The following is a 22,882-nucleotide window of genomic DNA, read 5'->3' as shown; positions in this document are numbered from 1 at the left end:
GGTTCAGTTTGTGGCCCTCAAAGTGCTGGGGTGAAGTACTTGCTTCGAGACATGCCTGGTAAAGTGGGGGTAAAAATAACAAAATCCCAAACTCATTCCTCACCAAGATGTTTACAAGAAATTTAAACTTGTTCCTTCATTGCTATGACAAATTGGTACTTATTTACGATTAATTTAGCATTTACATGTAAATAGTAGGTAATTCACTTTACATCTATGTTAGAACAGTCACCTTTGACAATATTGATCTTACAATATTAATCGAATATAATAACATGGATGAGTGAAATGTATATGAAATATATATTTTGTATATTCATGTATTCTGTTTCGGAAACATACATTCCAAAGCCTAAAACTAAATCATCTGTATTTTTCAAGGACACTTGACAAGTTGTAAAAGATAACGGTAAAAATAACAATAATACAATAAAACCACATAATGCAATACAATTAAATAGTAAAAAGTCGTAACCAGAAAACCCACAGCAGGAGTTTAGAAATAGAAAACTTAAATGATGTTTTCACGGGTCGTCAAAAAGAGAATGAATAAGAACTTGATATTCTTATCAACCTTTATGTGCCAATTCCTTGCCGCAATAACAACAACGATTTCAAACTGTGTGAAGGAAAATATTTTCTCGTCTTATCTAAAGGTCAAAGGAGAATTAAGAATAATATGAAGTTTCTGACAATAAAGGTTTCTGACAAAATCCTGTAATAAACTAATTTTACTTTTTGTGTCCTTTGACCCTGTTGAGATCATCTTGTAAAAAAAAAACAGGAAAATGTGTAATTAATAAACTGAAATTTAAACTATTCGCAGCATAACAAAAACCTACTAAACCGCAATAGAATTACCCCAACAATGACATCGTCACTTAAATTATTTCAATTTCTTTTATTAAAAAAAACAGCTATACCTACGTATAAATCCTTCCCATATTACACTAATACAACTATTAACATGAAACAACAATGATCTTGGTATAAGCTAGTAATTAATGTAACATCACATCACAGCTATTATAAAATTGGACCAGAAATGAACACTTTATTTACAGAATTTTGTCCTTAAAAAATACATTTGGGATCATTCATTGCTTCATTTAAACCCTTATAGGGGTTACAGGGGGGCTGGAGCCTATCCCAGTTTCAGCAGGCGAGAGGCGGGGGACACCCTGGACAGGACGCAACATTCATACTAACGCACAAGTTCCCAATCAACATCTGTATGTTTTTGGAATGTGGGAGGAAACCGGAGTGCCCACGCAACACGGGGAGAACATACAAACTCAACACAGAAAGGTCACAAGTCGCCTCCCTCCCGACCTGGAAGTGAACCGGCAACCTTCTTCCCGTGGCGCGAGATAATATAAAATAAAAAAGAGGATGTTATTGTGCAGCACGTGTTTTAAAAAACCCTTTTCCCTCAGAAAAAAAATAGGAAAGAATGTGATCCGCGACATTTCTTTTATTGTTCCAGGACAAGACGAGAAGAAATCCATGGAAATATTTAACAGGAAATAACATTTCCAAGTTCATTCTTTGAATACTACAATTATCTGGGTTTGACACACTTGTTTTCCTGGCAGAGTTCAGCGTCAATTCTCAGGTTTCCTGCCCCACGAACGTGTCACCGCGCCAAGGTGGGACATTTGTAATTACAAAGCGGACAAGTTGTCTATTCGGCGACACGAAAACAAAGAATGTTTTATGTCTTGATTGCACAATCGTCTTATGGTGCGCTCTTGTCGAGGGGATTACTCGCCTGCCTGAGGCAATTATCATAACAAACTGCTTACAAAACATTTGTTGGTTTACGGCACATGTGTTGAACATTTATGGGCTTTTTTTCTTCTTTTTTTTTCGTTTAAAAACCATATGTGGAATGATATCACATGACATGAGTGTAAAAGATTGAAAGCCATTACACATAAAATCAGCAAATACTTTCCTGTCTTCACTGCAATCGTAGATTGAAATATGTACTCGAAGATACTCATCAACATGAAACACGTTTGCCAAATCACTGAAGACAAGTCTCGGCATGGTATTAATTGGTGCTCATTAGAACTCTATCAAACATGATGTGGTCCGATTCCAGTCTTAGCAGGCTCACAGTACATCCACGTGTAAACAGAATATTACCGTAGAAAACAAGTCCTGAACAGAACACTGTAGGCAGAAACGTGACTAACACTGTGTGTCAAGCTCAAGAAAAGACAAGATGGTTTGATAAAAATAAAAGAAGATCAATGTTGTTATCCTGACCTATGAGGGTGCAAGTAAGATAAGGAACAGAGATTGTGGAAGTGAATAAAGAATCATAAAAAATGAAAGTCTAAATTTAACGTGCACTTACGATTACAGTAAAATGAATGTTGAAGGAAAGGAATTTGAAAGTAATTTGTTACTCCCGCTTAGTAACACTTGGGTAAATATACAATTTGTTCCATGCAACAAGGAGTGTTAAAAAATGTTGGCCTCTTGTGTGATTAATCTGACTTATAAAATGGTTTGAATCCGTCGAAAGTCCTAGTTTGGGGTAAACAACTAACCTTTCATTTGTCTGGGTTTGCTCGACAAAACTCTTTTGTCACTCTAGACCAGTGGTTCTTAACCTGGGTTTGATCGAACCCTAGGGGTTCGGTGAGTCGGTCTCAGAGGTCCGGACACACCAGAATTATGGTGTAAATTCGTGATGACACGCTACACTGCTTGGCCAATCAGTGCTGAGGGGAATTTAGTGCTCAGTAGTCAACGTGTGACTGTCGTGGCAGTACGTCATGTGATTTCCTTGTTAATATTTGAATCCATGCTAACTATGTCGGGCAAAAGAAGAAAGTGGTCGGACGAATATGTACAACATGGATTCACATGTATCACGGAACGTGATGGTAGTGAGTTCCCTGTCTGCATGATTTGCAACACCATGTTGCGCGATTCTAGTCTCGCACCGGAAAAAGTAAAGGAACACTAAGAGGGGTTCGGTGAATGCGCATATGAAACTGGTGGGGTTCGGTAGCTCCAACAAGGTTAAGAACCACTGCTCTAGACTAAATTTGTTAAAGGTCATTTGTTTGTTGTCTTCTATCTATTTATTTGAGACGGATGTCAGGTACATTAATATATGATATATTTATGATATCACTTCTAATACTAATAAGTAAAAAAGCACTAACGTCTACTATAGTGCTCATTTACACACATTCTTAAGGTTACATTAATGAATATACACAACAGCTTTTAATTGATATATAAATAATAACTGTTTTTACATTTGAAATAGATAGATTGATAGATAAATAGATGAACTTTATTAATCCCTCTGGAGATTTGCTTCGGGAAATTGGGTTTCCAGTTCAAAGCACACGATAGCTTCATAAAAACAAGAACAAAGTGCAATTAAAAATAACAGAGTGCAATTTGTAGCAGAAGTCTGACGTGTAGACGGAGAGGAGCCAGTACTGTCCCCTGAGGTGCTCCTGTACTGCACACCACAGTGTCAGACGTGATGTCCTTTCCGCCCGACGTCCTGTTGTGGATCGGTGAGGTAGTCCGAGATCCAGGAGACCACATGCATCTGTGTCATCATCAGGAAACTTCATCATTTGTTACTCTTTACATTTTGAAGATTATTTTTGAGTTATTTTCGAAACAAATTCAAAATCAGATGACACAAGTGTCAAACTGGTTCGCCAGGACGTTTTATGTGGACCCGCCAGATGCTTGACTTAGAATCAAAGTCGAGCAATGTTCACGTCGATATGGTGACCTACAAAGATACCGGGGTTTAAGATAAGATGAGGAGCAGATATTATTCATTTTACTAATCATACAGAGACCTTTAATAAGAGTATAATGAATGTTGATAGGAAGGGATTTGATGAACAACATGGAGAACATGGTGAAGGAGGAACGACATGGAGATCATTAAGTTAGACTGAGCATCCAAACTGAAAAGACAATATTGCATCAGCCTCAAATGTCACAGACATTCAGGTAAATAATCACATCATGACCCTTGATATCTAAAAATATTTTGGCCCCTTGTTTGCTTGGCTATCTTTTACACATAGGTTTTTCATCTTTTCTTCCCCTTTCTCCATCACATTTAATTTACTTATTTTCCTTACAGACTTACCGACAAATAACCAATTACTAGTCCTCATCAGGTTTAATAGACTTGATTTCTAATCTATTCATCTTGAGAGTGTGACCGTTTCCGGACAAAGTTAATTAGAAGAAAAACAATTCCAAAAATGCGAGATAACATAATGAGGCGTCATGGTTTGTTTGGAGAATTATTTTTAGGTTATTGTAAAATTCCATCTGCACCTAGTCGAACGGCAAGAAGAAAATTACATGGTCGAGCTACAGTCAAATATTTGCGCTGAACAAATAAATACCAAGTGAATTGGGTGTACACTCTATTTTTAATAGGTTACCTAATACTGTCTCTCTCTAAAGCCTCAATTAATCAACCTGGTTGGGTTTTCTTCTCCATGTCAAGGAGTGCCTCCAAGTGAGTAGACATGAACAAACACTTTAAGACTCACTGAATGAACGGGCGAGTGTAGAGAAAAGAAAGAGGATGAAATCCGATCATGACAAAAAATGATTCATCCTCGGGAGGAGAAAAAGATGCTGTCTGAGAATGAAGACTATTGTCTACTCACCTCCAACTTTCTCTTCGGCCCCAACGGTTGATTTCCCAAGACTTCGCCGCATGAGAATTTTTTATCTAAATTTTATTTCGATGGTTCAGTTCCAACTGTTGTGAGTCAATTTGAAAGAATCTTTTCTGAGGTCAGAGGCAGAACATATTTAACCTCTTTTTTTCTCTTGAATGGAATTTAAGTAATTGCTGAAAAAGGGTCAAAGTGATCCGAAGGCCCCAAAAAAACAAATGTGATTGTGGTATCCCTTGTGTTGTCTCTGGATCAAGGTGACCTTGAGATAACACAACGGTTAAAATGATCTATTGGTATAATCAGTATTAGTATCTATTAGAGCTACATTAGTATAAGTGACAGGATGTTTTCTTTTGATAATATTACAATAATTCTATTATTTTATATTAATGATTGTATTATTGTTATTTTAACATGAGTACTTTATTTATTCATTTATGTTTATGTAAGTTAAATCGATTATTTTTTTCCTTTTTTAACATTGAACTTTCTGACAACTTAATTTTCCTAAATGTGGAAAGAACAAAAATGTATGAATCAGCAAAAGGGAATTTTAAATTTAATGTCGTAACTAGTAAATTCACTTTCTTTTGTATTTAAAAATACATGTAGAAAGGGTGTTTTTTGCTATTTCTATAATATTGTATTTAGTTCCTCTTTCGTTCGGCTTTCAAACTGGAATTTCCCCTCGAGGTAATAATTACAACTTATTTTAATCGATCTTGTTAAGGATTTATTCAATAAAAATGTAGGTTTTAATACAAGACTCCTTGTGGGATCAATTTGTGATAATCAAAGTATTAATACCAGAAAAGCATTTAGAAATGTAGGACCTTCACAATAACTCCGATTTATAAACCTTTACTTTTAAAGAACAATTGCTGCTTTAATTTATTTGACAGATATTAACAACTTTTTATATAATTTGAAAAATAATATCTAAATAGAAATAAGCTGATCGGGACATTTAAAACTCTTCACTGGCTTCCAGTTTCTTTCAGGATCAACTTTAAAATTCTGGTTCTTACTTTCAGATCTATTCATGGTCAGGCTCCTCCTTACATCACTGATCTGATCCAGCCTTACACCCCAGCTCAGGCTCTGAGGTCTGTGGATCAGAATCTACTTATGGTTCCACGCACACGACTCAGGACCAGAGGAGAGAAATCTTTTCAGGCTGTTGCTCCTAAGCTTTGGAACGATCTTCTCTCTCTTTGCGCTTGATGGATCTACTGACTCCTTTAAGAAACATCTTAAGACGTTTCTATTTGTTCAGGCTTTTCCTTGATTTTCTGGAACTCCTGTGTTGTTCTCAGTATTATCTTGATCTTTAAAGTATATACTTTATTGAGTATTGTTTTGATTGTTTAAGCGCTTTGTGACCCTGGTCTGGAAAATCGCTATATAAATAAATATTACTTACTTACTTACTTAAATTTGCCTGAGCAAAACTTAGTAAAATCTTGTTTAATTTTATCGTATAGAATATTAATTAAATAAAAAAAAAGTAGGTTGAAATACAGGAACCGGTTTCTACGGCACTTTGCATGATGCTGCACATTCATAACGTATGAGCCACGGCACGTAGAAAAAAAGCGGTGGATGGGGAGGGGAAGAGGATGAGAGAATCCGTGAGTCTGTCAATGAGTCCCTCCCACCTCCTGTATAAAGGCGGCCTGTCTGGAGTGTAAAAGCTATTAGAAGAGTGACACAGCTGCCTCACAGAAGCTCACAGAGTCCAAGAAGAACTTGTGGAATACGCATTTTGTACGAGAAGATTCTCAGTGACTCAACAGATAACTCCAGGTATGTACGCTGACTTTTTTTTTCCCAAATCCTGGCTGATGACTTTACTCGTGGTTTTTTGAGGTCAAGGCACAAGTGTAGAACAGGTTATCTGTCCGGTTATATAAGCCGTGTGTAGGCGCGAGAGAACAGTACACATTGTGCAGGACTCTCCTCATGACTTTACTTGTTGGATTTTATTCTATTTTAACAGGCAACTAGGTTCCAGTTCTGTTGACTTTGCCTATTATGGACCCCTCAGTGCCAGATAGCGTCCTTCACACTATTGGCTGGGAGCCCAAAGCGTGGTTGTCGGTTTACTTGGCCTCGCGAAAAAAAGTGACCTCAGCTTAACTTCTTCAATAAATGAATGATTGAAAAAAAAGAGATTTTTTTAGACACAAAGCGGATTTTTTTATGGCGAGATACGGTAGTTGAAGATCCATAGGAGTGAAAGCCAGGAGTCATTGAAAGTCACATATTGATTTTTTTTGGGATGAATCAATAACTTGTCTTGTCTCTCCACAGATCGCAGAAATGAAAGTGATCGTCCACTCGGTGCTGTATTGCTGTCTGCTGGCACTGGTCGCACACTGTGCCGAACTTGAAGTCAACTCAAAGCTGCGAAAAAGGTGAGTCACTCTTTTAATAACTGACTTCTTATAAACAACTGTCACCTGTGTGCTCACGGATCCGTTCCTGCTCTTTTCAAGGTTGAGCATGTGGCCCGGGAGCAGGTTCAGACGGAATGTAGACGCCGTTTCTGCCGAGACGTCTGCGAACCTTGAGAGCTTCGTGAGACAAGAAGACACCAGGAACACCATGCTGCCACAATCCAGGTGAATAACCACAACTAAAATCTTTTCTTTTTTTTCAAACTCCACCACTTGACGAGATAATAACCTTTGAAAAAAAACATTTTTATCCTCCAGCAGTAAACCCAACATGAGAACCAAGAGGTCCAAGAACACGGTGAACCAGTCGAGATGGCAGGGCTGCGCCCTCGGCACCTGCACCGTCCACGACCTGGCCCATCGCCTGCACCAGCTCAACAACAACAACAAGTTGAAAAGCGCCCCCGTGAGCAAGATCAGCCCCCAGGGGTACGGCCGGAGACGCCGACGATCCCTCCCTCCGCAGAGGGTCGCCCTGAGGCTGGAGCGAGGAAGACTCGCACCTGTGTGGAGGAAAACTGACTCGCAAGTCCACAAGCTGGAAGCACTCCTCAGGCAGACATGAGCGGAGGATTAAAAACACTAAGAGCGAACATAAAAAAAAAAGAAGCAGAAGACTAAATCAGAGTTTTCCACTGCGCTGGGTCTCTCCAAAAACCGTCTGCCAAGTATCCTCCAGCAACATGTTGCAGGCGTGAGGACTGGAAAGGCCGAGAAGAGAGAAGAAAAGACTGGCTGCTGGCACTGAGACATTAAGGAGTGGCTACAGGTGCTGATCTTGGAAGAAGGAAAAAAAAAAGAAGACAATAGAAGTGGACTCATGGGTGTGAGGAACAACCTCGGAATGTCTATTGCTGGTCCGGGGACAGTCGACAAACTAATCAAATAAAAGATATGCTAAGAGGAATATTCCACTTTCATCCGTCTGTGTATGCACTTTTTCATCTGGACTAAAGGTCAAATTCATCGTCAGGAAAATATATCTGCAGAGGAGATAGGAAACAAGTCATATACGCTCAAGTTTTGGACACTGTATACAGGAAAAAGAAAAAGCCTTTTTGTAACAGTCCGGACAACGGATTGAAATATACTTGAAATGTTTGTAAAAAGAAAAAAAACATGTGCAATCTATATTATTTTTTTACCACAATTATTTGTATATATGAGCTTTTTTTCTTATTTAAATATGTTATGAGGTTACATTAAAGTACTTACAGATTGAATTATTTTTGTACAGGAAGATTTATATATATATATATGAATATATGAGCATTGTACTTATTTGTCATTATTCTTTTACAAACTGTGCTGATAGGATTTGTGGTTATTATATATTTGTACACTATTTTATTTGTGCCATTTAATAAACCTTTTGCATACAAAACATATCCTCGTCTGGACTTTTCTGTTTAAAAGGAAAAACTCACCTCAGGTCAGCAGGACACGAGGCACCTGGGTTCTGTTAAGTGATGATTCTCCTGGTTATTATCCTTCACCCCCCGAACCGGGCTGGAGACGGGGTGCCAGGCGAATTCCTGCTCGGTTCAGAGCATATTTGCTGGCTCTGTCCTCACCACAGAGGAGCCCTAAAGCGATCGACTCCATCTGTATTTAATGGTGGATGGTCCGGACACATGGAGGACGATGCAGGGGGGCCACTGGGATGACATTCCAGGGCCAGCATCTTAGAAACCACAGGAAAAATGATTAAAAAAAAGGGCTTTAATGAGAACATATGACTCAAAACAATGACGCATCTCAACATTTTGTCTTGTTGCTAAATGTAAGAGTTGAATCTAGTATGACATTTGAACAAGATGACAATCAACCTTTCACTCATCTAAAAATAACAATTGGCAATGACCTATTTTGGAAAAGGTCAACGATTGCAAAGCAGTTACTTGCAAGTCCTCTGTTGCCCTCTAGCGGATGATGTTGTTCGAGCCTGGATATCACTGGTTAATGTTCATTCAGGGTTCAAGACTGTCAGGAATGATCGACTTTTTAATACCTAAAAAACTTTGTCGTGTTGAGCTTCTCAAACCCGGTCATTTTAAATTATTTCGCCATCTAGTGGATGATGATAATTAATTACAAATATAAAACTGTAAATATATATATAATTTACGTACTATACATTCGTTTTTGTGATTCACTTTTTCTTTTTTTTAATTCTGATAAAAATGACTCCCTCATGTATTAATAAAGAGTTTGTATTCATATAGAAGATTCTGAAATATATATATAAACAATGAGATCCGAAAATAATAAATAATCTGGTTCAGATTGTGTTTTGTAGAGTTCATAGAAAACGTAATACATTTTTAAGAATGTTCTACGTGTTTGCTGTCTGGATCATGAATATTGTTTTGTTAAATTGAATGTAGTTTGTTTTATTTGATTTTTTTTTTATATAACATTTGATTTATTATGTATTTAATGTTTCAATATTTATGTTATTTAATTACCACAAAGAAATCCTGTGTTGTACAACACTCGCAGTAAAAGTTTTCGGATTTTGATTCTGATTTGACCAATATTACCCTTTGATTTTCCTATTGCTGTTTCGTGTCTTTGTTTGTTTGTGTACCACACTCTCCTTTGTTCTGATCAAAGGATGGCCTTGAGCCCAATATCTTAAATAGCATAAATACAATCACACACAGTGGTCCACAAACTACATTTTCACAATTCAATTTTATTTAGAAAGAAACACGTCATGGCAAGCAGGTACGAGACACAATACATGTGAATACATTTAACTCTGCCCTGCAGATGGTGCTATAGAGCCATTTTCCTCGTGCTAAACCTTTAAATCCTGGTCTACTTAAAACAAATGTCAAAAGGTGACACAGCTCACGCAAACTTAATACTCACGTTAATGGGGGAAAAAGAAAGTAAATAAAAGACACGTGCAAAAATAAAATATCTTTGCAAATTCAGTTGAAACAGTCTGTGAACCTTCCCTTCATTCTATGTTGAATTTCCAAAATCAAAGTCATAAAACCCAAGAACTAGATATATATAGAACTAGTTTTTTCCCTGAATATTTGTAGTAATTCAATAAAAAAGCCTTCTTTTTATTCAATTGTTAAACAAGAAAACATAAGATTGGATGGTTTTTGTTTGTTTATAATGGATTTTTTCGCTCACAAAAAAATCCAAAATGCAAAAATGCATTATTATAAAGGAACAGGCAGTATTTTTATTTTCAACAGTGAACAACGGCAGGTTGGTTGGCCTGGTCCTCAGAATTAAAGAAACAATAACACAAAATCTGCAACTGCTGACTGGAAAGAAGCTCAAATATTTCTTCCAGGTTCTCCTTGAAATGTTGCAGATGTAAAATGTCTCCTAACAGTTTTGCTTCCTGGACTTCAAATACATAGGACTCTTTGTGTTTTTCTGGGATAGCATAACAATCTGTAACAGTAAAACAAAACCAAATCCATTTTCATGGCCGTATTCGAATGTAAAAATACTCTTGTTTGGTTTTTAATAACCTGCTACTTGTGCAGATTTGCATTTCAAAATTCAAAAGAACAGAAGGTTTACAGTTTGTATAATCATTTTTATCCAGCTTCATATGGCATTTAAATCCCATTTGAATCATAGTAACGTTGACAGCCGTTACCGTCGAATAAAATGGAGCTATTACCCTTAATAGGATTATCACTCAACAACTTTCAAATTAAATTTTCTGTGGCGCACAAGAGGACTCAATAATTACTAGTTAATAGTTGCCTTCAATGCTTACTTTAAGTTACAATAACGGTATAACATGCTGTTTTCCAGATGCCTGTTCATTCCTGGTGGAGTCTGTCGTGTTTATTCAAAAGTGTATTTTGAAACAAAGATACCTAAAGCTAAAACGATCCCAATGTGTTATCAATAGAGACTTCTATATTTATTTCAACACATACTTGACATGTGCTTTCTTTCAGAACGCCACAAAAATTCCCCAAACATAACTTGAGTGCGGTGGAGGAGGAGACGGAGCTCCTGGCGGAGAAAGCCTATGAATCGGCCCTGAAGGAGGAGGATGACCGGGAAGCGTCGTCCATCTACGCCGTGTCCGAGGACTGCCCCATCGGCATCCAGCAGGCCAAGGAGGAGGAGATGCTGAAGGAGCTGGCCGAGGAGCAGTCGGAGCAAGGATGCCAACGGTAAGACCATGTCGCCGGGTTTTCTCAGGCTTTGCCAGCTCGATTCTCACCATCATCTGTGCAGGAGGAAGAACCACAAGAAGATTCGCACTCAGTCGCTGTCGCAGCAGAGCCAAGACAAGACGGACACGGCGCAGCCGGAGTTGGACCCTCAGTCCTCGGGCCCCAGCACTTCCCCTTTCTTATTTGATGGAGTCCCAGATTATCAGAGAGTGACGATAAGCGGCGACTATTGTGCTGGAGTAAGTAAATATTTGGAAGATATGTTTATGAATGAATGGATCTTTAAAGGAGGATAATTACCCTGTTACTCACAACCTAAACACAAGAGGATAGTAATCGTTTCAGATTATAAAAGTGACTCACAATTACAATATGTATCACAATATAGAGGCAATGATATGATAAATTGTGATACTTTAGGAACAAGGATATATTTGTAGTATTGTCCAGTACTTGACTCGGGTGTTGCAGAATTTACAGACCACATGACTCTTGATGAAGTTGTAACTGCTTTCATTTGTTTGGAAACCAAACAACTTCCTAAACCAAGAGGTAGTTATTACCCTTAATATGTCCATCATTGAACAAGTACCTAAAGTATCTACAGTTTAGGCGAGTGAGTTGTCTTCTGATTTATATGATATAAGTGGGTCAAATCAACCTGCTGCTGGGTTAGGGTTAGGGTTAGGGTTAGGGTTAGGGTTAGGGTTAGAGTTAGGGTTATAGTTTTGGTTAGGGTTAGGGTTAGGGTTAGGGTTAGGGTTAGGGTTAGAGTTAGAGTTAGAGTTAGAGTTAGGGTTAGGGTTAGGTTTAGAGTTAGGGTTAGGGTTAGGGTTAGGGTTCTTTTTTTAATAAACATATAGAAGAGGTTAGGTTGATTTTTGGTTCCCTGGTAGAATTAAAAAAGGAAGTTAAAAGTCGATATTGTCCATCATAATGACATGTCGTTCCCATGTCTTGCTTAGATCACAGTGAACGACTACGAACAAGCCGCCAACAGTCTCTTCAGAGCTCTGCTACTTCGGGAAAAATACTCCAGGCTAGCTTACCACAAGTTCAACGTCACCACATCCAAGTACCTGCGCAGGGCTGAAAGCCGCCAATGGACGACGGATGATGAAATCTTACCAGGTGAGCTTTGTTTACTTCAGTACTATTGCTAACCAAGCTAACCGCGATGTGGCCTCCAGATATACACCCTTTCCCCGGTCCTGGCGAGGATCCCTACAGCATGGAGGGGATCCCCGAGAATTTAAACTATGAACTGATCATGAGGGACGGAATAGTAACCGTCTTCGATAACAAGAAGGATATTCAGGAGAACCAACCCCATGACCTGCCTTACCCAGACCTGAAGACGTTTGCCATCGACCTGCGTCACCTGCTGGCCATGATCGCAGACGGACCCACGTGAGACAACACCAGAACAACATGTGCTCCCTCATAAGTGGTTGAAATGTTTCCCTCTTTCTACTTCAGAAAGACTTATTGTCATAAACGACTGAACTTCTTAAGCTCCAAATTCAACCTGCATGAGATGCTCAACGAGGTGGAGGAGCTGAAGGAGCTGAAGGGTGTTCCTCACAGAGACTTCTACAACGTCAGAAAGGTTTGGACGCTTCATCCTACTCCGTCCCCGGAGTTTCCCAGAGTAGGATATAAGATCCGAACATTTCTTATGGTCAAAAATGCAAGGGCAATTTCATTTAGCTTTATTTTATGAACAAATTAACAAATTCTGTGTATATTTCAATGTTAATCAAATTCATTTATTGAAGTATAAACTACAATAGAACTTTAATAAAAAATAAAAATCATTGAAAGGAAAAAAAAAAAGAAAATTGGAAAAGACATTGATATCGTTCTTTTGAATATTGATATAGTATCATAACAAAATAATATATATATTAATGTTGTATATTTTCTTGCATCAATAATTTCTCACACCCCTTATTAATAGAAGTGCATCGGATCAATATGTAAAGAGTACTAGCTGTACTTTTTTAAATTGAAAAATAGCATATCATTTAGTTTCATACACTTTATTTGCAGCACAAAAATGAACAAAAGCAGAGAATATTTGCGTTAATTATTGAATTGAATATGCACTTTTTTGAAGTATAACCATAAAGGACTATGATAAAAGCAAAAGATGATTGAAGATTTTGGGGTGAAATATGGTACAGTGCTGTTGAATATCGATACAGTATCTTAAAAAGAAAATTAAAAAAACACATTGTTATATACATATTGTTATATATATCGTTGTATTGGTATATTCCCTAATAACACGCGTAGTTTATATTAGTGGGCAGGATCAATATGTAAAGAGTACTAGCTGAAGTACTGGACGTTTACATTTTTTTATAAGATACACATAGCAAGATCTTTTAAAATAAAAATAATACAAAAGCCTTGTCTTTTCGTTAATATTCTAATATCCCGGTTACAAACAGGCTTGCAAAAAACATAAAAGGGTGCTAGCTTCATTTTTGGCGGAACGCGAAAGATTGGTAAAAATGAAACGGAAGTCGGGAAGAGTTAAAACAAAGTCCAAAACACATATTTGAGCTAATTTAAGCTAAGAATGAAACTTCACAGAGAAGTTCATGGAGGTCACTTTGTGTCCAAAAAGAGCTCAATTAGGACCCAAGTAACAGCATGAGAAACTGACCCAAGTGCCCTTTATAGATATAGATTGTTAAACACCTGTGGATCTGCCTTAACTCTTGCTCGACTCAGGTGGACACACACATCCATGCTGCAGCCTGCATGAATCAGAAGCATCTTCTGAACTTCATCCAGAAGACCTACAACAAAGAGATGGACCGCGTGGTGCTGCAGAAGGACGGAGAGAAAATTACTCTTCGGCAGATCTTCGACAATCTCAAGATGGATCCCTACGACCTCACCGTGGATTCACTGGACGTCCACGCGGTGAGTGACGGCAGACGTGAGGCCTTTTAAATGTTGTTCTCACTGAAGTGTGTGACTCCCAGGGAAGGCAAACCTTTCACCGCTTCGACAAGTTCAATTCCAAGTACAGTCCGGTCGGAGCCAACGAACTTCGAGAAATCTTCCTGAAAAGTGACAATCTCCTCGACGGGGAGTATTTCGCTCGCCTTATTAAGGTAAAGCAAAGTGGTTTGTATTTTTTTCAAAATGAACCGAAGGCCTGAAAACAAATACGTTTGCAGTATCCCTTGTGTTGTCTCTGGGTCAAGATGAGTGAGTGGTGGAGGTCGTTCCCCTTGATTCAGAGAAATAAATATTAAAGTTCTGATTTTATTTTGAAACAATCTTCAGAAAATGTTGAATCATTTTTTGGTGGTTGTCTGCAGTTACATCAGGTTTTAAGGAAAGTTTATAAGGATTATTTATTCACTTAACTGGCTTGTAACTGCTGCTGCTCAAACAACGATTAGAATGAAAAAAATATATACAAAAAACATCTGAAATCTACCTGCATTTTTCTATTAATATATTTATTTGAACATGTATTTCTTGTTTTCTCCGATCATTTAGTCTTTTAAGGCTCTTGATATATAAAAGTATATCAGTATCATTGGAATAATTAAACGGTTGAATTTAACATTTCAAAGCATTGAAACTTTTTTATTGAAATGTTCAATTTGTTTTCAAATTGAATTATGTATTTTTTTAATTCAATAAGTGGTATATTGAAGGGTTTATTTATTAGTACATGAAATATATATTTTATATTTTTAAAATGTTTTCAAGATTATGGTGGGGTTTTTTTAAACATGGAGTTTGATGTTACAATTCCAATAATTTCCTTTTTCCGCACATCAACCCAATTTAAAAACAATTCTTTTGATAAAAAACCCAACACATCAATTAAAACTACAACATTTTTTTCATAATTTCAGTCAGTTGTATCAAGTCATATGTAGTTAGCTCCTTGGCAGAGGTACGTACTGTCTCAGTGCTCGTCCATTCATCTTTCTCGTCGTCAACAGGAAGTGGCCAAAGACCTTGAGGAAAGTAAATACCAGCATGCAGAGCCACGCATGTCCATCTACGGACGTGATCCTGCCGAGTGGGTCAATCTGGCCAAATGGTTCATTAACAACGACTTACATTCTCCCAACTTGAGATGGATGATCCAAGTGCCGAGACTCTAGTGAGTGACACCTGGATGTATGAGGTGAACTTTTTAATGCTTAAACATCGACCTCATGTTCTCCAGTGACATGTTCAAGTCCAAGGACATCGTTCCGAATTTCTCCAAGATGCTGGAGAACATATTTCTTCCCCTTTTTGAGGCGACAGTGAGACCCCAAGATCACAAGGAGCTGCACACGTTCCTCAAATATGTACGTGGATCATGAACAAGGATTCATGTGGTCATTGTCCGGAGCGTGAATGACCTGATGTTTTTCCCTTCAGGTCTCAGGCTTTGACACCGTGGACGACGAGTCCAAGCACAGCAACCAGATGTTCTCTGTCCGGAGCCCGAAGCCGGAGCAGTGGAATTTCAAGGACAACCCTCCGTACAGTTACTACATCTTCCACCTGTACGCCAACATCATGGTGCTCAACAACCTCAGGAAGTAAGAGACCCCGTTGATCAACCAATCCACGGCGAGCGTCGGTCCACTGAGTCCACTGTCTCCTGCAGGGAGCGCGGCATGAGCACCTTCCAGTTCCGACCTCACTCCGGAGAAGCCGGATCCATCACTCACTTGGTCTCCACCTTCCTGGCTGCTGACAACATCTCCCACGGACTCAACCTGAAGAAGGTGAAGATCGACTCACCAATGGTTCCAACATGGCAACACATCTTCTCCATGATTTCTCTTCTTCCTTTTTATCAAGTTTTCATCCCTTCTTCCTTTGCTATGTGTCCCCCAAAAGTTTGGTTTTCTCCTCTTTTCACCAAACTCAACCTCAACCAAACTCAACCATTTATTTGTTTGACCTTTTTACCTTTACTTTCATTGTCATTTCAATTCCTTCGTTTCATTTTGTTATTTCCTCAGGTTTTTTTTTCAATTTGTTAATTCACATGTATGCATTGTTTTCTTTTTTATTACTTCCCTTCATTCTTTTGAAACATTTCTCTCCCTTTTTTTTGTTCCTTCTTCGCCAGATGATTCTCAACCATCCCTCCTTTTCTATTCAACTCTACAATTCTCTTCAACTTTGCTCCTTATTTTTGTGCTCCTTATGTCTTTTCTCTCTTTTCACACCCATTATTTTCATTCCCCTCTTTTCTTGAATTTCTACCCTTCTCCTTCTTTCTTAATCCCTGCTTTCGTCCTTACGTCTACTGCTGTCTTTAGACCCGTTCTATCAAAGTCAGACACGACGTCTGCTCAGACACAGGCCACTCCTGTCCCAGGTGTTATACTTCGATTTTGTGGAGAAAGGAACAATCCAGAGTATGTTCGGGTCGTTTATTTACCACTTCCAAACCAGAGAAATACAAGCTTCCTTCACGATCGACCGGGCGTCCTTCTTCCTGCGACTCAACAAATTGACAGTCCAGGACAGAACAGCGTCGAGCTGCAGAAAGCTTGCGTTATTTACATCCATTTCCCCGACCAGGGGTCTTCCGGCCAAATTGTTCTTTCAAGTTTTCTGATTCCCCGGTGTCCCGCTGGGAGAGCTTGCCTGTTTTCTCGTGTAATCTAATAATTCAAATGTTCCCGGGCGGAGGTCACCCTCGTTATGGGCGTTGGTTCCTGTCTCCCGCTTCCCCCCTTGGGGTCTCGCCGGATCCGTTTGTCTTTGTCCTTTTGTGCACATCTTCAGGTGTGGTATCCAGGCAGACAGAAATGTATATTCTACCTGTGATTTGACTCTAACCATATGTTAGCTCCTGATTTTCCGCACATTTCAGAGCTTCTTACTTAGTGATCCACACGTTCCGCCTATTTTATTCATCCTCACCTTCTATTTTTGACCACCTTCCCCTTCTGTTTTTCTCCCTAAGTAATTATTGCTTCCATGTTCCAGCATTCATTCCAGTTTGATAAACGTTCGTAACAAACTTTACTCTGCGTCTCTTATCCCGACAGAGTCCGGTCCTTCAGTACCTGTACTACCTGGCCCAGGTGCCCATCGCAATGTCTCCGCTCAGCAACAACAGCCTGTTCCTGGAATACTCCAAGAACCCCTTCAGGGAGTTCTTGCAAAAGGGCCTGGTTGTGTCTCTGTCCACGGATGACCCCATGCAGTTCCACTACACCAAGGTACACACGGTTTACCGTCAGAAGTACATACTTGTTGCCATCGAGTCATTTTGAACGATCCATGCAGGAGCCTCTGATGGAAGAGTACGCCATCGCGGCTCAGCTCTGGAAGCTCAGCACCTGCGATGTGTGCGAGATCGCCCGGAACAGTGTCCTTCAGAGCGGGATGTCTCACCAGGTGCGACGAGTTCACTCGATATCTCGTGTCCCACGTTCCACAAGAGACTTAATACTCTAGATTTTTACAGGAAAAGAGCAGTTTCCTGGGAGTGAATTATCTGAAGGACGGACCCGACGGCAACGACATCCATCGGACCAACGTGGCCCAGATCCGCCTGGCGTACCGACACGAGACCCTGTGCAACGAGTTGAGCTTCATCGTGGACGCCGTGAAGTCTCAAGATGTTACGTCTTAAACTCAGACTCAAGAATCTCAGACATATAGTATTGACATCAATGAATACACGGTGGATCATACAGATAATTCTACCACAACTCTGCCTATAAAAACACAAAGACACAAAAAGAGCATTTTACATCCCCAGACATTAATAATCAATAATCAAGCACATAGATGTCAGTAAGTGATCATTTCTCAGACCAGGGTCACAAACCGCTTGAACAATCAAAAGCAATACACAGTTAAAAAACTTTAAAAGGCCAAGACAACATAGAGACAAACACAGGAGACCCAGAAAACGAAGAAAAAACACAAATAAGAATGTCTTAAGATGTTTCTTAAAGGAGTCAGTAGATCATCAAACACAGAGGGAGAGGAAGATCGTTCCAAAGCTTAGGAGCAACAGTCTGGAAGGATTTCTCTCCTCTGGTCCTGAACCGTGTTCAGGAACCATCAGTAGATTCTGATCCACAGACCTCAGAGCCCGAGCTGGGGTGTAAGGCTGGATCAGATCACTGTAAGGAGGAGCCTGACCATGAATAGATCTGAAAGTAAGAACCAGAATTTTAAAATTGATCCTGAAAGAAACTGGCAGCCAGTGAAGAGTTTTAAGGATCGGAGAAATGTGAGTTCTCCTACTAGAGCGGGTCAAATTTTTTTTTGTTGAGTTTTGTATTAACTGTTACAATAGTCCAGACGAGAAGACTCAAACGCATGGATTATTATTATTAGATGTTCAAAGACTCACCCGGACAATCAAGAGATTTCATTTCTTTTAAAGAACACATGTCTGGAGTTAAATGTCAATTTTCTTATTTCGCTTTGACAAGAAATGTAAGACTACAAATAAAACAATAAAAAGGAAATTCAAATGTCTTTTTGTTCGTATAATTCATTGATGTCAGGGGGTGAGAGAAGCTTTTAATAAAATGAAAAAAACTGATTCACCTTTATTTTTCCAATATTGGGAAACATTTTGTTTGGAAAGTTGTCACAAAAATCACCCAAAAAGGAATAATAATAATTAAAAATATCAATATATATATTTTTAACCACACATCATTAATAAAAAGGTTGCTTAAAAATGCTAAAACGAAAATGAGCCTAACTTACTATAAACCTAAACTAATATTACCAGACTTGCAACTTATTCATGTAATGATTGATACACTAATATTAATTCTATCAGTTTGTACAATTGTTCATTTTGACAAAAATTCTTGAGCATGTGGTAAAAGAATATTTTTTCTTTATTTTTCAAAGTGACCTGTCAACCGTCATATTTGCAGATTAACGAAGATTAAATTGAGTTGTGCACCAAAAACAAACAAACGTGTGGTAATACAAATATACAAACAAATCACAGATAATAATCACAGACTAATAAGTAAAATATAAACCTTAGTAATTATTTACAATCAATGAATATTTTATGTATATATTTATATTTTCATATTTAACTTCATCATGTATTTTTTTTTATGATATCGAGAAATTAAATTGCATTGTAAAGTTGCATTGTGAAAATGGCTCGTCCGAGCTGCACAATAAAACTAGAGATAAAAAGTGATGTATTGACTATTGATTCTTCAAGCATCATCATCATCATCATCATCATCATCATCATCATCATCATCATCATCACTGCAGGCTGTTCATTCAGTCTCAATGCCTTCTATCTGCGGTATGTTGTCATTTCTTCGTCTCCTCCTGTTTATAAAAGAGAAAAACAGGTTTATATTTATTTTTAAATAACGCAAAAGGAATGTCAGACCATCATAAACTACTCACAGTTTCAAGTAAACAACGACAATGACTCCGACGAGGAGAACTCCACATACAGATGAGATGACCACAGCTTTGCCTGCGACACCAACAGGACGTTTATACATAAATATATATTTCATAATGTGCAACAATGAGATCCAGAAGAGCATCTTACCTCCGGAGGAGCTTTCTTCACTGCCTGCGACCCGAGCGGACACTCCCTCCTCGCCGAGCATCACCATCGGTGTGGTGTTCAGATCTTCTACGTTCAACATCTGCACCGTGATGTTCCTCGGTTCAGTGTCCTCAGCTGTGTGGAAGATTTAATAAGTGAGATCGATCAAGGAAGGTGAGATCATCTTGAAATAAATATATGAAAACTATTCCTTAAATAAAATAAAACGCAGGAAAGAAATGCTTCAGCTACTGCTGTAATAATAATATAAAATAAATGTAATAATAAATAATAGAATATATAATAAATGTAATAATAAATGTAATAATAAATGTAATAATAAATGTAATAATATATAATAGAATATATAATAAATGTAATAATAAATGTAATAATAAATGTAATAATATATAATATAATATGGTATAATATATATTTAATGTAACAATAAATGATATAATATATGATGTAGTAAAGTATAATATATAATAATTGTAATAATACATAATATAATATAGTATAATATAATATAGAATATAGAATAGTATAATATATAATACATGTAATAATAAATGTAATAATATATAACATAGTATAGTATAATATATAATAAATGTAATAAGAAATGTAATAATATATAATATAATATAGTATAATAAATATTAAATGTAACAATAAATGATATAATATATGATGTAGTAAAGTATAATATATAATAAATGTAATAATAAATGTAATAATATATAACATAGTATAGCATAATATATAATAAATGTAATAATAAATGTAATAATATATAATATAATATAGTATAATAAATATTAAATGTAACAATAAATGATATAATATATGATGGAGTAAAGTATAATATATAATAATTGTAATAATACATAATATAATATAGTATAATATATATTATAAATGTCATTATCTCAGGGTCAAAGTGACCCGAAGGCTCGAAAACAAATGTGTTTGTGGTATCCCCTGTGTTGCCTCTGGGTCAGGGTGAACAACCTCCCTGGCTTCCAGAAATATATATTCTTTGTAGATTTTATTTCTTATTTAATCTTCAGATGTGTAAAAGTCTATCAGTCAAAGTGTAAAACAGTGAAGAAAAGTCTTGTCGGTCTTTGTTTCTGTTTTAAGACTAAATTAAATTAAGAAAAATGTTAAAAAAAAGCTACAAAGTCTAAACCTTCACCACAAGACACACTTGTTTTTTTTCACCTCAAAGCACAAACATCTATTTGCTTTCATCAACTTCAAGCTCTTGAGGGCCACATTAAAATGGACTGGTGCTGCCAAATTTGGCCCATAGTTTCGAAACATATCACTTAGGTCAAAGGTCCCCAATCTTTTTGCACCTTGGACCGGTTCAAGGTTGGCAATAAATAAAGACCATCGAACCAATAAAAAAAACAATTCTAATTTTATAAATCATATATAGTTGTTTTTAAATTCAGAAACAAACACCACCTTTTTTTTCTAAAGCTTTGAGACAGTAATAATCAATAAACCACAAATTCTGTATCTCGTTTTCATTCTGTGTGACCTTCAACTAAGGCTATATGGACCAGTGCAGGTGCTCTAGTTAATACCTCTGTGAGGGAAGTCTTACCTGAGGAGTTGAAGCAGAAAACATCGAACTTCTTGGTCACGTCTGCTCTCCATGTCACCATTCCCACCTGGTTCTGACCGCAGGTGCGTCGGGCGTTGATCCGAGGAACGACCGCGATCTGTTCGTCGACCCACCCGAACCTGGTCCACAAACCAAAAGCATTATTTTTTATTATTTATTTCTTGTTTAAAAGAAGAAAATAGATCGATTCCAAGAGGGAAGTATTTCTTTTATATGGATGGATTCTTTTCTTCGTACCTGCAGGTTTCCAGGCCTCGGTCGAGAGCCTCCTGCACCTGAGCCTTGGTGGCGATCTGGACCCCCAAGGTCTGGCAAAGGTCTCTGGCCTCGGAGGCGTTGTAGTTATACTGCGGCTGATCCTGATCGTCCATCAGGCTGGCCTGGAACACTCCGGCGACCGTGTTGTTCGGGTACACTGGGAAGATTAAAAAAAATTAAAAACAGGAGATCTTAATGAAGGTAGAATCGTTGAAGCTTCACTCACGTCTGAGGGTCAGCACGACTTCCACGACTTCCACGACATCGTCCCCATAGGCCGGCGAGGCGGCGAGCAGCGCGGCGACACAGAGCCAGACGGCGATCATGTTGACTGGAGGAAGGAGAGAGGGATCACTGCCCAGCAGGACGAGCCCTGTGGGTTTTATGTGGGACCGGACCAGAGGGTTCAGGGGAGGTGAGCCGGTTCAGTCGTTGGACGCTGGCTTTTGGCAGAAAAGTGGAGGAAAAGGAAAAGGGAAGTACAGGTTGGAGGTCACATGGAGAATTATTCCCCGCTCCGGGGGTTTTTGAGCAGATAAAAAAACGTCGCCTGGAGACGAACGATTTAAATAAACGATAAATGTGTTGGAAAAAGCCTTTATGACTTTTTTTTTTTAATAAACAAAACATAAATGAGGTGAGATTGTTGCACGTCTTTGCTGTTGCTGCTAAAACTATCAATACATTTCAACAAAAAGGAATACATTTTCATTTAAAAGTAATATAAATGTACATGTTTAGAAAATAAACAACAAAATTGATAATGCCAGTGTGATAAATGTACAGTTAAAGGAAAAGGTTAAAATAAATACATGGAATTGAGCTATTTTCTTTTTTAAAAACTCGATATTCTTCATAAAAATGTGTGGAAAACTTTGCATGAAACAGTTCTGCAGCAGAACTCTCAGTGTACTGCAGTAGGTATTACTTTTTTTTTGCAGCACAAAACTGCAAGGTCAGCAAGTTATGAAGAGGCGTTCCCAGTATTTTGGCCATGGATTGATCAGAAAAACAGTCTGGTCACTGGACTCTGAACAAACCGCCCACGGACGATCGATGCTCACATTTGAGCTCCTCCTTTAACCCTGAAAGATCAAGTT

At 38.0% G+C, this 22,882-nt stretch overlaps 3 protein-coding genes across 4 annotated transcripts; 2 read left to right on the top strand and 1 right to left on the bottom strand.

Annotated features, from left to right (window-relative positions):
- Nucleotides 1-6,301: 6,301 nt before the first annotated feature.
- Nucleotides 6,302-8,508, top strand: adma (adrenomedullin a). Of its 2 annotated transcripts, none has more exons than XM_087793233.1 (4): nucleotides 6,302-6,503; nucleotides 7,011-7,114; nucleotides 7,196-7,321; nucleotides 7,418-8,508. In XM_087793233.1, exons 2-4 carry the CDS (start codon nucleotides 7,020-7,022, stop codon nucleotides 7,719-7,721), a joined length of 525 nt encoding a protein of 174 aa, XP_087649359.1. In that variant the 5' UTR covers nucleotides 6,302-6,503; nucleotides 7,011-7,019; the 3' UTR covers nucleotides 7,722-8,508. The 2 variants fall into 2 exon arrangements, with proteins under 2 accessions (XP_087649359.1, XP_087649358.1); XM_087793232.1 differs by having other exon boundaries at nucleotides 7,415-8,508.
- A 1,365-nt stretch (nucleotides 8,509-9,873) lies between these two features.
- Nucleotides 9,874-19,044, top strand: ampd3a (adenosine monophosphate deaminase 3a). Its single transcript, XM_087793701.1, has 15 exons — nucleotides 9,874-9,886; nucleotides 11,101-11,322; nucleotides 11,387-11,564; nucleotides 12,291-12,456; nucleotides 12,516-12,735; nucleotides 12,805-12,934; nucleotides 14,068-14,262; nucleotides 14,325-14,456; nucleotides 15,306-15,469; nucleotides 15,536-15,662; nucleotides 15,736-15,899; nucleotides 15,968-16,088; nucleotides 17,370-17,543; nucleotides 17,611-17,721; nucleotides 17,792-19,044. Exons 1-15 carry the CDS (start codon nucleotides 9,876-9,878, stop codon nucleotides 17,957-17,959), a joined length of 2,283 nt encoding a protein of 760 aa, XP_087649827.1. The 5' UTR covers nucleotides 9,874-9,875; the 3' UTR covers nucleotides 17,960-19,044.
- A 131-nt stretch (nucleotides 19,045-19,175) lies between these two features.
- On the bottom strand, nucleotides 19,176-22,167 carry lyve1a (lymphatic vessel endothelial hyaluronic receptor 1a). The gene is made up of 6 exons (XM_087793702.1): nucleotides 22,009-22,167; nucleotides 21,762-21,939; nucleotides 21,504-21,643; nucleotides 19,886-20,020; nucleotides 19,735-19,807; nucleotides 19,176-19,653 (listed from the first exon to the last, which is right to left on the bottom strand). Exons 1-6 carry the CDS (start codon nucleotides 22,106-22,108, stop codon nucleotides 19,599-19,601), a joined length of 681 nt encoding a protein of 226 aa, XP_087649828.1. The 5' UTR covers nucleotides 22,109-22,167; the 3' UTR covers nucleotides 19,176-19,598.
- Nucleotides 22,168-22,882: the final 715 nt, after the last annotated feature.

The sequence above is a fragment of the Callionymus lyra genome, chromosome 6 (assembly GCF_982586985.1).
Source record: "Callionymus lyra chromosome 6, fCalLyr1.hap1.1, whole genome shotgun sequence".
Classification (NCBI taxonomy): Eukaryota; Metazoa; Chordata; class Actinopteri; order Syngnathiformes; family Callionymidae; genus Callionymus; species Callionymus lyra.
The sequence above is the reverse complement of the archived record's forward strand: the minus strand, read 5'-3'. Positions and strand labels throughout refer to the sequence as shown.

Coding starts and splice junctions, on each gene's coding strand:
- lyve1a (XM_087793702.1), bottom strand. CDS start 22,108: ATGATCGCCGTCTGGCTCTGTGTCGCCGCGCTGCTCGCCGCCTCGCCG. Junction 20,021..21,503: donor TTTCTGCTTCAACTCCTCAG/GTAAGACTTCCC, acceptor TCTTCCACACAG/CTGAGGACACTGAACCGAGG. Junction 19,654..19,734: donor GTCGTTGTTTACTTGAAACT/GTGAGTAGTTTA, acceptor TTTTATAAACAG/GAGGAGACGAAGAAATGACA.
- adma (XM_087793232.1), top strand. CDS start 7,020: ATGAAAGTGATCGTCCACTCGGTGCTGTATTGCTGTCTGCTGGCACTG. Junction 7,115..7,195: donor AACTCAAAGCTGCGAAAAAG/GTGAGTCACTCT, acceptor GCTCTTTTCAAG/GTTGAGCATGTGGCCCGGGA. Junction 7,322..7,414: donor ACCATGCTGCCACAATCCAG/GTGAATAACCAC, acceptor TTTATCCTCCAG/CAGTAAACCCAACATGAGAA.
- ampd3a (XM_087793701.1), top strand. Junction 11,565..12,290: donor GCGGCGACTATTGTGCTGGA/GTAAGTAAATAT, acceptor TGTCTTGCTTAG/ATCACAGTGAACGACTACGA. Junction 14,263..14,324: donor ATTCACTGGACGTCCACGCG/GTGAGTGACGGC, acceptor TGTGACTCCCAG/GGAAGGCAAACCTTTCACCG.